We start from the raw sequence: 13,584 nt of genomic DNA on the forward strand, positions 1-13,584 counted from the left end.
AAGAATAAGGAAAATATTTATAAATTTGACAAATAAGAATCAAAGATTGCTCTGTAGGTCATATTTTTCTTTCCTTCAAAACTAAATGAGGATTGTTTGTCATTTACTTTTAATAACAAGTTCTGGAAAGCCTGAATAAATAGACCATTTTCGAGTCCTTCGCCAAATGAGTTCGTCAATTATGCGAGCTTATGACGTTATTTACCAGATAGAGGGGATCGCCTATATTCTTGCACTATTAAAGTTTATCCAGCGTCTTCGTGATCGTCATTTTACAGGATAAACTAGAAATAAAGTGCGTTCTTAACATGATACGGGTTATGTTCTTCGCATACATTTGATGATGGTATGATACTGAACCTCTAACGGGAGGGATTGTGCTTGATTTTCATATGATGGTTTAATTAAGGCCTGGAGCTGGCATTTCAGTAACTGCTAGTAGTCCTTTGTTAACTTATGTAGACTATCATTGTCATTTTGTTTAGTTTCTTTTGTTACTTATTCTGACAGTGGACTCAGACTTCTTTTAAACAGAGTTTTATTGTGCGTATTGCCATGTGGTTCTTTATTCTACATTGACTAGAGGTATAGATAAAGGCAACCGCAGTATACCGCTGTTAAAAACTCATAAATCCATGGACAAAAAACAAAATCGGGGTAACAAACTAAAACCGAGGGAAACGCATTAAATATAAGAGGAGAACAACGACACAACATAGGGGAGGGTTGAGATCTCACAGAACATGTTTAACGCCGCCGCATTTTTGCGCCTGTCCCCAGTCAGGAGCCTCTGGCCTTTGTTAGTCTTGTATATATTTTAATTTTAGTTCATTTATATGTTTTAGAGTAAGATATGACGTCCATTTTTACTACACATTTTTTTATTTTAGAGCTGAGGCTACCCTCCGGTTGCTGCGTTAAAGACACATTGATGGCCTTCGGCTGTTATCTGCTCTTTGGTCAGGTTGTTGTCTCGTTGACATATTCCCATTTCCATTCTCAATTTTATCTGTTGGTAATTAATCACAATTCCCCAATGACAGCAGTGCTAATCATCAGTTATAAAATATCAATTTTCCGAATAATTCGTACAATATATAGCATTATATTTTTTCAACCGCTCGATAAACATTGGAGGGAAATGATGATGCCCCTAAACGCATGAATGATGTTCAATAAAACAAAAGTTTTTGACGGAAATGCAACGAACTCAAAAGTAGTCTATTGGTAAGGGAATTGCAGAGAAGACGATGAGAATTGAATGAAGGGAAAAACGTCAACATTACAGCCAAGTCTTATATTTCAAAACATTTCTCAATGTAGTTTAAGCAGGGGCAAATTTTCAAAACTTGCTCATCAGAATCAAAGATTGCCTTGTATTTGTCGGTCATGGTTTTCATTCGATCAAAAAGAAATGAAAAACGTTTATACTAGATTCTTCATATCTTAGTTTTTGTGAAAATACGCTAGATGATTTAAGAGACAATAAAGTGTCTAACGACGGAGAAAACAAACGGCCTGGTGTATGCTAAAACAATCAAGTTTTCATAAAAAAAAATAATATAGCATTCAAAAAATATACCCGTTTTCAGCAAACAAATTATGCAATCAAGAAAACAAAACAATCAAGAAACATTTGATGATAATTTCTTTATTTATATTGCAATGAAGCATGGACATAATACAGATCTATATGCAAGAAAAATAAAAAAAAAATAGGAAAGCTTGTTTAAATGATTTAGTATATTATTTGGCTAATCATTTTTGTCCATATTAAAATCTTAATGATTTAGTTCGTTCGTCAGCTGAATTGGACGGATTTCTTTAGTTTCTTCCCTGAACCATGTGTTCTTGTGGTTAATTGTGGCATCTGTGACGCATGCGAATTATTCCCTGTTCTGGTTGTAATATTTCCAATCATCACAAGTATGCTTCTTCTTTATCATGGCATTGCTACTTTTTCATTTCATTCAGACTTTCGCAAAAAATGTATTCTACTCTAACATAAATTCAAGATTTTAAAGATTTTGTTATTAAGCTACTCAGACAATAAAACTCGTATGTATAACACGATATACCAATACAAAATGATAAAAAAAGCCTTTAAGGAATATGAAAAATAATTCGAAATCATGTATAACATAACAATTTATTTGAATATTTAATGACGATGACATCTGTCTATCTAAGTTTCAGTTTTGTTCATGATCTTCTATGAATTTCACCAGGATAATTGACAAAGAGTATGATTTTGAAGTTTCTTTGAATATGTCTTTCCCTCAGAAATATGTACATAAAGTCTCTCTATATATTAATCAAAAGTATCTTAATTGTGAAAATGAGTGAAAAGAAGACATTTTTTTTTTTAAAAGTTGAAAAAGGGATTTGTCTCATTCTATATGTTTCTACAAGATGCAACGGATGCAAAAAATCTAATCCACTGGATATTCTGGTTGATAACCGCGAAAGATCGAAAATGTTCATATGTCCCCGGGCGCATGCATGCTTGATTCATTTGAGCATCAATAGCTGTGCCACACTGCTCCAAACAACTACCCCATGGTTCACAATTGTCTACGATTGAATTATAAAACTGCTGGTTTTGATCTACTGATAAATCGTAAAACATGAAGCAGCGATTGTGTGTCAACATCGCAGAGTGAAAGGCATCTGCAGTGTACCAACCATTACTTTTATTAATTATCAAATCATATACGTCCGATGCCATGCAGGGATCGTTTCTTATGGACATCTGCGCAGCCATGCAATCGTATGTACCGGCACCAAATATTGGACAATTGTTGATAATTGTGTCGTACCTATTCTGACTTGCTTGATTACCAAAATTAAAGAAATCAAATGTATTACAACCATCGACGTTTCCTGAATTAATATCGCATTGGGAAATTCCTTTGAACGAAATACATGTCCACGCGCCGGCAATATTTGCCACTGGGTAGTAATATAATAAACCAAAGCACATTTCATCAAATGTTGATTGACCATATAACGTTGTTCCGGAACGAGATGTTGATTTATATGTACATTTAGTGGTGATACTGTCGCCAGGCATAACTTCAATAGCTGGAGAAAGCCTAGAAATACACAATTTCAGTCTTTGATATAATGATTATTATAGTGATTTGTGAAAAACAATAAATGTTGGTTCACTATGTGTAAATTACTTATTTGCATTAAATGAAATATAAATATGATGAAATACCTGCAATACCCAATTAAAAACTTCTTTAAACCATAAAATCAGCTTGTTTAATCAACCGGGGCACCTGTGTTGTATAGGTCTATTTGGTATTTCCGGTTACCAGGAATGTTGAACATAATTTAGACAGATGTATGTCATTTGCGGGACCGTATGCCTTCTTTTATGTTTTTCGAGGGCGAACAGTTTGTGTTGTCTGTCTTAGACATCTAATCATGGTCAATGCAAGTAGGAGTAGTCCACGACACCGAATTATCACCGTTGTTTAGGGTCAACTTGACTGCTATCATCTGACAGTAAAACCTATACTAACGAGCATCGGAAGATGTGACGGAGAAGTATATATAGATATGTAAAAATTTTCTGTCGAACATTTGACGTTGAAGGGAAAATCCTGATTCAAACCTTCTTTTATTGTACCCTTCTTATATTAAAGAAATCAAATTGGAACGATGTGAATTGATGTAGCTGTAAAGGGCTCCGACATGACAAGGGAGAGGCAAAAGAAATCAGAGGGACATTCAAACTCATAAGTCGAAAATAAACAGATAAGTCGAAAAAAAGACAGACAAAAGTACACAAAACACAACATAGAAAACTTTAATCTGATCTTTACGAACCACACAAAAAACTAGGGTTGATATTTGGTACTCCAGAAGGGTAAGCAGATTCTGCTCAACATGTGGCACAATGTTCATGTCTTTCAGGGTATTAACCCTGAGTCTCTTCTTTTTAATCTCGATTCAATGGCGGCTTATACGTGCAAGAGAATATACAAACATACACATATTGTGTACACGCAATGTACTTAATAACTCAACGTAAATCGACATAACTTAGCATAAACTCAAAGAAAAGGAATATCAATAGAGGACCAAAGTGCTTGATCTTCAATTTGATTATTGGTAATAAAATTACCCAGTAAAACAAGCTAGAGAAAATGACTAAATGTTAAATACCTACTCGTGAAGTTGAGGAGAATCATAAACATATAAGGGATCATCTGTTAGATCTGCAATCTTTGTCCCGTTCCTATGTAATTTTACTTTCATCTCACTGCCTATGAATAAGATACAAAAATTATTCAAACAACATATGACTGAAGGAGTAGTTGGGTATACGTCCATTAGACGGCAATCTAAAATACCCAAATGGTAACTAAATGGTGAAATGCAGCCAACAGGCATTTGCCTATGCAACTTGTCTAGATCACTCGTAACTATTTGCTGTTTTATACGAATATCTAACCAGGTTAGACATATATGATCAGTCAATGAATAGTGAAATTATTTTTAAATAACGTACAGGAACCTGAAATTTTGTCGATCAATTTTACATATTTTTTCAATAAACTCTATTATTTCATATTTATTTAATGATATATCCACAGAATCACTACAGCTGTCCAAATTTAACTAAACCAGATGTGCATGTGTCTTTTCAAGCCAAAAATGTTTGAAAAATCCAAAACAAAATACAGACGTCGATTAGCTGATGAAACAAAAATAATAAATAAACTAATCATAGATACCAGGACTAAATTGATAAAATGATTGACACTTTTTTTAAACAAAACATAAACTATTGTATAATATTGTTATAGCTGTGATGTTCATCTCCTCGTAGTTAATTATTTCTGAGTATATATCGATTGCTGAATTATTTGTTATTGAGTGTCATTTGATCAAACGTGTCTATGTTTGGGAAATCTTTTTGACAGTTTAAATATACTTAAGTGTTTGTTCTGGATTATAACCTCTTTGGTTATATTCAGTCAACATAAAAAAAAATATTGAATAATTTGATTTAGTTTACCTAAATAATGCATATGATTCAAAGCTGAAAACACATGAATAGTTCCTGTGAAGAGCTGATTTGTACATTCGGATGGACATTCGCCTTCCTCTTGGTGGCTCTCAAGACCCGATGGTATGTTAAGATAATTCTGACCGGTGATGAAAATTCCAGCGTCATTTGGACGGAGGTTAGGTGTAAAGTAAAGTTTCATCCCTGATCCATCAACAAGGCTGTTCGAAAGAAGCGGGTTTGTCCAGTGTAACTGTAACAGTATACAAATGGTATCATATTGAAAGCAAACCGCTATTTTTAAAGATTGGTAAACCTTTATCGGACGTTGAATTGTTGATGAAATGAAGAAATATTCCGATACAACTTAAAAGTATTACTCATTGGATGTCATCTGAATTGGCGTAGAAATAAAAACCAATTGATATGCATGGGAAGGGGAATGAATATGCATGTACATCTGTTGGTATGCATGCTACTTTTTAACTTTTTTACACGATTGATTTCGGCATATACTGTTGTAGAATATTCAGTGTCATCTGGTCTTGTGCATGATTATCTATTTCAGCTTTAATTAGGCCTGGATATTCATTTAAAAATTCCACTTTCTATTGAATTTTCTCCACGCTAATATTGTATTCAGCCCTTCGTGGCATTCAGCTTGGAATTGGCAGACTTTCTCACATTGATATACTAACACAGTACAGTAATTAAAATTAAAAAAAATCGTTGCGAAAAAAAAATTATCTCATCATTATCATTAATCATATTTTTACAGTTTAAATAATACGACAGCTATTATCCATTCTGGTTTTGAGCTTTTAATTTTGCCTTTCGATTACCTTTGATAACTTTTTCCGTTTTGAATTTTCCTCGCAGTTCGGGTTTTTTTTTGTAATTCTACTATATACATACTTGTATAGCACCTTGTGTATACTTGTTTGGTCCAATTCTGATACCAGCTTCATCAGGCAGACAATGCCCAGAAAATCCCAAAGACCATACTCCTAATACAATCTGACACGAACTTGATGCTCCCATTCCACATTCATGGGGAACGCCAACCTCATTAGGAGGTACTGTCTCTAAAACATGAAATAACACACAATGGTCAACGCTAGTACGAAGTGATATTTACGCTACGTGTTGCATACTCACAATTATTTTATGAAACGCAGCCATGTTTAGTGTAAATTATGTTGAGTAAGTGTCGTGCTCAGTGCATGTAAACGTACCTTGCCAACAACTATTTTAGTGGTCTGGATGCGACCAACTGCAATGCCTTATCTAAATCTTTTAAGTTGCAGTCTAAATGTATCAGATTTGTTTATCTACTTACCAGAACATGAACTACTGATTTATCGTTCCTGCATGTCCATGAAATACTTGCCGCTACTGTGTGATAAGACCATGACAACATCAACAACAACAAAACAACACGGAAACACAAACAACTCCATAAAAGACAACAGGGAAAACTGTCCGAAAAACAAGCCCTATACTAATGAATATGAAGAAGTCAATTGTTCCAAAGAGGCTATATTCCTGCTCTATATGAAACATGCGTCTTTTTAATCTTGCCATGTGTTTGCCATGTGTTACCCTTGTCTTCTTCCCGGGTTTTTTACTGAGAATAATCTACAATTATATATATAGGATACAAATATTTAGAATTATAACTTGCGGACGACGCTTTCTTTTAAAACAAAAAGCTGAAACTTCAAATACAAAACTTAAAAAAAGAGACGTGAACATTAAACAATAAACAATAAACAATAAAAAAAGCAAAAAATTCAAGTTAAATCGGTACTTTGGATTCTTCCCGAATATATGAACTATCATTGGTAACTTTTTGGAGTATTTTCATGTGAAAACAAGAACATGTCCAACTAGCACTACCATTTTCTATGTTCTGTGGCCCGTCAAATTTTTATAAAAACTCTAATTTAAATGAGAAGGAACATGTCATAAGGGACATGTGGACTTAGTTTAAGTTCACCAAAAACTACATAGACCAAAACCTGAAGCGGGACAAACGCACGAACGGTTAACAGACCGAAAAGCATAATGTCACTAAATTTGAAATAAAAAACACACTCAACCACAAGATAATGACTGGTACTAGGTCTCATATCTTTACATATAAGAATGAACTACATACGCCCAGGCATACACCCCATGATCGTCATATGGTGCATCACATTTGCGTTATCTATAACTGGTTCATAGGCAATCTGGTGAATGTCTTGCCCTTGTGGGAAATCAAATACCATGCACATATATGTTGTTTCCTTAACCGGTACTGGTGTCGGAGGGAGAGAGTAAGTGTAACTGATAACACCTGCAAAAATAGATTAAATAGGATTTCAAAAGTATTTATACCTATCGTCAAACATATAAAAAAAAACGTATATAAAAAAATATACCACCGCTTTTCGCAACTGATAAATAAATAAAAATGCAATTTTTTCCGTATGGTTACAATGTTAAACGACAGAAGTCATCTCATGTGACCTTATACCTCAATTTCCTGGGCAACTATTATATTGTTTTCTTTATTTAAACACTAACTGTATAAAACCTTGTTTTCAAAATTGACAATGTATTTCCGTAGAGTTTTATTCAAGACATCGTTGGACAATGGTTAGCAAAATTGTTTAATTGACCGTTCAAAATTCAAAACTGTTTATTTCGATCTAAAAATTTTGTTTGAAACAGTTACAAGAAATACAGCATACGTTGTCTCAAAACTTTAATTTCATTAGCACAAAAACCAAAAAATTTACCTGTTTCAACAAGCTTCGTTCAAATGTCATATGTTTTAAGACAATGTTTGACCATCCTAGATTTTATGTGTCATGTCATTGACTTCGGTACTGGGATGAATACATTGATTTTGTTCAATTTAAATATTTTCTGTTCTTTCTGTCGTACAAAGCTCTGATTCTTTGCCCGAGTTCGATTACGGTTTAGCTTTACTTTTTGTCCCTATTGATATAATCAGATTTTTAACGTTTGAAGTAGGGTTTGGCCACGCGCAGCACTGAAAAGACATTGTTATTGTCGAAATGCACATCTAATCAAGTAAAATTAGTATTGTTTATTTTATGTTTTTTTGGTTTTGTCTGAATATACACCTATATCAGCATTTGTGTGAATTGTTATGAGTTTTTAGTTTGTCATTATGTGTATTTTCTAATTTATTAGAAATTAGAATTAAAAAAAAAAACATATGATTAAAAATCAGATGCTACAATAACGAAACTATAGTTTCAAACAAGTTTATTTAGTTGACCTAATAATATACCGCAATTTTGAGTCTAAAGGTCCAAGCAGACAGCCATTTTATTTTTCCATGGTGAGTTGACATTATCATAAATTAGTTTAAATGATTTAACAAATTGTATCTGTTGAAAGATATTTACTCACCAGAATCTTGAGTTGCAGGACAGTTAAATTGAGTTGGTGTACATGATATTGTGAAGTTATTGTTCGCTTGATAGCATTGTGGAGCATTAAAAGGATCACAGATTCCTAAAACAAATAAAACCCAAATGATTACTACAGCTGTAAACAAAAGAAACGACGCATTTCAAAATTCTGCAACAGCCATAGTTTGATACATACAGGACTTCAAATGTAAATAAATTGTGTTACTATACCAATAAGCTGGATCATGATTATAAATGATCCTGTCAATACTGCCGACTCCGCGGCAATCCACTTTATATGTAACTATTCTGATATTAATCTAATTCAATATAAAGATATATATGACAAGACTCTGACTTGAAAACCGTTCCTTGGCTTTGGTTAACTTTTACTCATAACACATCTTCCTATATCTATTTAAAGTTTTAAAACGATCTGATAAATTTTGATAACCCCACCTTTGCTTGAATTGACATAGCTTAATTTCCATCCATAACCATTTGCAACATTACAATCGGCATTTTCCATTAAAGAAGTAAGGAAACTAACACAACTCAGTTGGGATTCTACTTCGTCAAAAGTAGTTACCGACATAACCGTGTTTGCAATATTTCTTTCTTCTCGATAATTAAAAACAACAATTCCGTAAGATATCAAAACATATTTTATGGTGTTCCATAATCGACAGTGAGAACAATTTTAAACTAAACCCCGATCAAGAAGTTATTTATTTCACTGTACTAAAAGTAATGTTTCGTTACAGATGATATTTATTCAATATTTACCGGGGTGAGTGATGTCTATGGCCCTCTCCGGTGTAATTCCTTGTCCTGCTACCCAAACACAATTTGGGTCTCCTAATTCATAGCCATTCGTCATTCCATCCCCATCTGAATCCATTTGACACAGAGTTGTGTCCCATACCTAAATTGATTAAATCACTTCATATTTTATTTTTACAGAGACCTTTTTCAAATAAGATATCAAATTCAAAAGAAAATGCATCAGGTTATTATTTTTTGCCTGGTCATGGAAATCCTATTTTTTTATTTTTTTTATGAAAGTATCTAAGAATTATGTATGTCAAAATTATTATCTTTGTGCATTGATATTAATAAAAAGTATAACAACAAAAATGCCGAAATTCCAATGATAATTCAAAACGGAACGTTCAATTTAATGGCAAAAACAAAGGCTCAGACACATCAAACAAAGGGGAAACAACTGTCTTATTTCTGACTTGTACATGCAATTCCTTAGATAATACCTGGATTTTGCATAGCTAGCTTAACCTCTCACGTTTATTTTATTCGCATAAGATTCCATATTGTTTGTTCTAGATAAATTGGTCATAGATACTAGAGTTGTTATTTTGTATTTAGACCGGAGGCGCCGTTCGTCAACAAAAGGATTACCAGTGACGGTCGAATCAAAAGAAGTGGAAAGACCCAAATAAAGAACGTAGTTGAAGAGAAATGCTGAAGTTAATATTTCGTTATTATTTTCAAATATAACATATAAAGCGTTTTTTAGACTTATAATTGTGAACTTTTTAAAAACAAATTTTCTGACGTTATAGTCCTATCAAACTAAATGAGACCCTTGTTATCATTATGCATATCCTAAACGACCTCTCTGATTTTGTCACAACACGTTTACCGCAAATTTTAATACAACAAATAAAGTACGTCAGGAAATGATGATGTAATTTATAAATTTTAAATGAAACTTTTACAGACAAACTAGTTAATTTTAATGATGGCATTTTTCCAAACTGTCCTATGTCATGTGCAACGTTATAAGTGTCACTTATGCAGCAGAAACGGCACGGTGTCCCGATCTCACAAATTCTTTCTGGTTTACGGTAAGGTTTACATTGATCAATCCTTAGTTTTTCCTTGAAGTGTACAATTGCATTTTTTTTTAACATTTAATATGTTTCCGTTTTTGTAAGTAGCGGAACCGCAATTTGTCAAAAATATCAAAACTACGGTTTCATGAGAGCCGTGGTGTAGTGGTTAGTGCATCGGACTACTAACACAAAGGTTCCTGGTTCGATTCCCGTTTGGGATAAAAATTTCAGGAACTCAATTTTCGGCTCTCCCTTGACACCATTTGCGAGTATGGTCTTGAGGAAACGATGATAGTCCGTCAGACGGGGACGATAAATGGCTGGCCCGTGTTAAGAGAGAGCCATATCTCTTGCACGTTAAAGACACCCTTGTAGATTTCGAAAAAGAGTAGGATAATGCCGCTACAAGGCAGCACTCGCTGCGACGCACCCGCAAAGTGGAAAGGGATTAATATAAGTTGTAAAACTTGTTTCCCAGTCCACTATAAATAAATATGTTTAAATAAAAAATAAATACAGTTTCGTAGCTTTGTATTCGTAACGGTTTTGAAATCTAAATAATTCTATAATTTAAGTTTTATGATTCTGTGTGACAAATGACGCCCTTTTTCTATTCTGTAAAAAATATATTACCATATTGTTAGCAGCAAAATCTAAACCAAATGGATTTCTTGGACCACCACCTTCTTTTTCCAAATGTCCAACACCTTGCCATTTCACATTCGGTTGACATGGATGGTCAACATTGTTGCCATTTGGAATATTGTTTTGAAACGATGGATATCATGCTACTTCTGCAATGCACAGGCTTATCACTGCAGAAAGAATCCTTTAATAAACATCCAATATTATTTTATCATAAAATTAAACCGAAAAGACCACATAATAGTGAAACAAACTAAATTTTCTGAAATTGTAAATCTGCTTTCCTAAAATATAAGACTCTTAAAATGGCAAAAACGTTAGATAAGTGAATCGGACCTGACTTTTTTCCTCCAATTTCAATGTTTTCACGTGAAATTCCTGTAAACGTTTGTATTGATACTCGAATGCCTCTTTTGAGATAGCCAGCTTAGTTGTCAAGGTAATTATTTAGAAATTATGTGTTAAGATAGTTGGAGTAGAGTTTCGTTATTTGCTTCGAAGTTCACTAATAAAACATTCATTCATAGAAATTTCAAGTCATAAGCAGGTGTTGTTATGAATCTGTTTAACAAGCACTAAGAACGTTGTATCTATGTTAATATACAACCAAAAAATGAAAATAAATATATCATCAAAAAAAGTATTAGGAAGATAGGCATCCTCTTTTCCTAAATACTGCGGGGCAGTTGTTTTTTGTATTTGTATATTCAATCAATTCGTAGAAATTTCATGAACAACCAAATTGCAAGCACCTAGAGGAAACTAAACCGTCGAATCTTCTTAAAATCAAAAACTTATTTGTTTGAGCTAAACATATGATGAACGGATTTATAACATACGAGAGATTATTGAACATCCCCATATTCATGTGCATGCCACACTCTCCTGTTTATAAATTGCTTTAGTCAATTGATAATGCAACATAAAATTTGAAAAGAGAGTATACTGTGGATTAATTTATTTTCGTGTGTATCAATTTTCGTGGATTGAGGAAAACTTGCATTTTCGTGGGTATTTGATTTCGTAATTTTAGTAATCGCTGCATACATATCCTTAAGAAAATGTGTAATTCGTTGAACATTTTAATTCGTGGTCCAACTGTACCCACGAAAATTTGTATCCAACGAATAATAACGAATCCACAGTATAAGCCTGCAAACATAAGATTATTTCAATTGTTTAGATCAAAGGTATGAGCATCGTGAAATCTCATTGAAACCTGTATACAGGTGGGAAAATGTTATCTTCGTTGAAAGCCTGCGTATAATACTTTAAATTAAATGTTTCCTATACTTTAATGGCTTAGATTTATTATAAACATGTTTTACCAAACGGTTTTTAAAACACAATCATTAATTTTATCCAAATCTTCCAAAATGTACTTCTATTGAATTATTTACTTGCAAGTAGATCATTCATCATCAATGTTTTAGCCTTATTTCACAAACTAACGCATACTGCCTACTAAAAGCGAATTATAATTTCACAATTTCACCTTCATTAATGTTTGAACAATATAATTGTTCTTAATATAAACAAAAGCATGTCTCGTACCTAGTGCCCCTTTAAATGAAACGAGTCAATAAATTAAATGACAATAAAACCGTACGTGCTTAAAAATACAAATAGATACTGTGAAAGTACTTTTATTCGTGTGGTACCAATTTTCGTGGTTTTCGTGGATGACTTTATCCACGAATTTAAGTGTCCAACGAAATGAAACAACCTTTGAGCGAATCAAGACATGGGAAGATCCCCATCGGTAGGTTTGATTACTGATATGATCTAGAGAATATATTGAATAACGCCAAATCTAAGAATTCTTTAAAAGCAGTCATAGAACTACAACCGCATGCATAATTATACCCATTTAATCTTTAATACCTAAACTGTACAACTTTTGATTTTTTACTTCTCTCAAAAATATTTTTGATCGAATGGATGAAGGTCAGATGTCCAGTATTAATATGCTAGTATGATAAAGTGTTCATTTTATATCCTCGTAGTTCTCGTACATATGGGAAATTATAATTTCATGCTGGGTTTGATTTTGATAAGAATTATTTGACAATTCAAGATACGTTTATAGCATTTGTTTATGTTACTGTTTTCTTTAGGTGACATGTTTATGGCCTAATTAACACCTTCAATGGTCTGTAATCACTTTATCATGGGTTAATTAGTGTTATCACTACGATTTACACGGATCAATGTTAACTTTGCAATTTCCTCAATCCAGTTTATTTGTAACCTGGCTTTAATTTTTTTTTTTAGAAAACTAAAATCCACGAATTTAAAAACCCACGAACATGTAAATTTTCATCAAACCACGAAAATTGATACCCACGAATTAAAGTACTTTCACAGTAACTCAAAAGGATCAGATTTAGAAAACAAGAATCATTAGAAAACTTACCAATGCATCGTAATGAAATAAACTGAACTATTCAACAAGAGCACACAAGCACATGTTGTATTCAAACAAAACAGAACACTTTAAATACTTCAACTGACCATCGGTGACGGACCAATCAGAAAGGTATAAACAACTGTTTTATATGTTTTCACGAAAAGCCCTACATTTTACAGTAAACGTCAACGTTATATTTAGATTTAAATCTATTTGGAT

The 13,584-nt window shown here is 33.1% G+C and overlaps 1 protein-coding gene across 1 annotated transcript; it reads right to left on the reverse strand.

Moving 5' to 3' along the window:
- Positions 1-1,631: 1,631 nt before the first annotated feature.
- Positions 1,632-11,093, reverse strand: LOC134722871 (uncharacterized; the record flags this gene model as incomplete). The annotated part of the gene is made up of 8 exons (XM_063586503.1): positions 1,632-3,095; positions 4,184-4,280; positions 5,036-5,279; positions 5,942-6,111; positions 7,188-7,367; positions 8,456-8,560; positions 9,244-9,382; positions 10,944-11,093. Coding segments are annotated over 8 exons (1,785 nt in total), but the record flags the coding sequence as incomplete, so codon positions are not given.
- Positions 11,094-13,584: the final 2,491 nt, after the last annotated feature.

Source organism: Mytilus trossulus, chromosome 6 (genome assembly GCF_036588685.1).
Source record: "Mytilus trossulus isolate FHL-02 chromosome 6, PNRI_Mtr1.1.1.hap1, whole genome shotgun sequence".
Lineage (NCBI taxonomy): Eukaryota > Metazoa > Mollusca > Bivalvia > Mytilida > Mytilidae > Mytilus > Mytilus trossulus.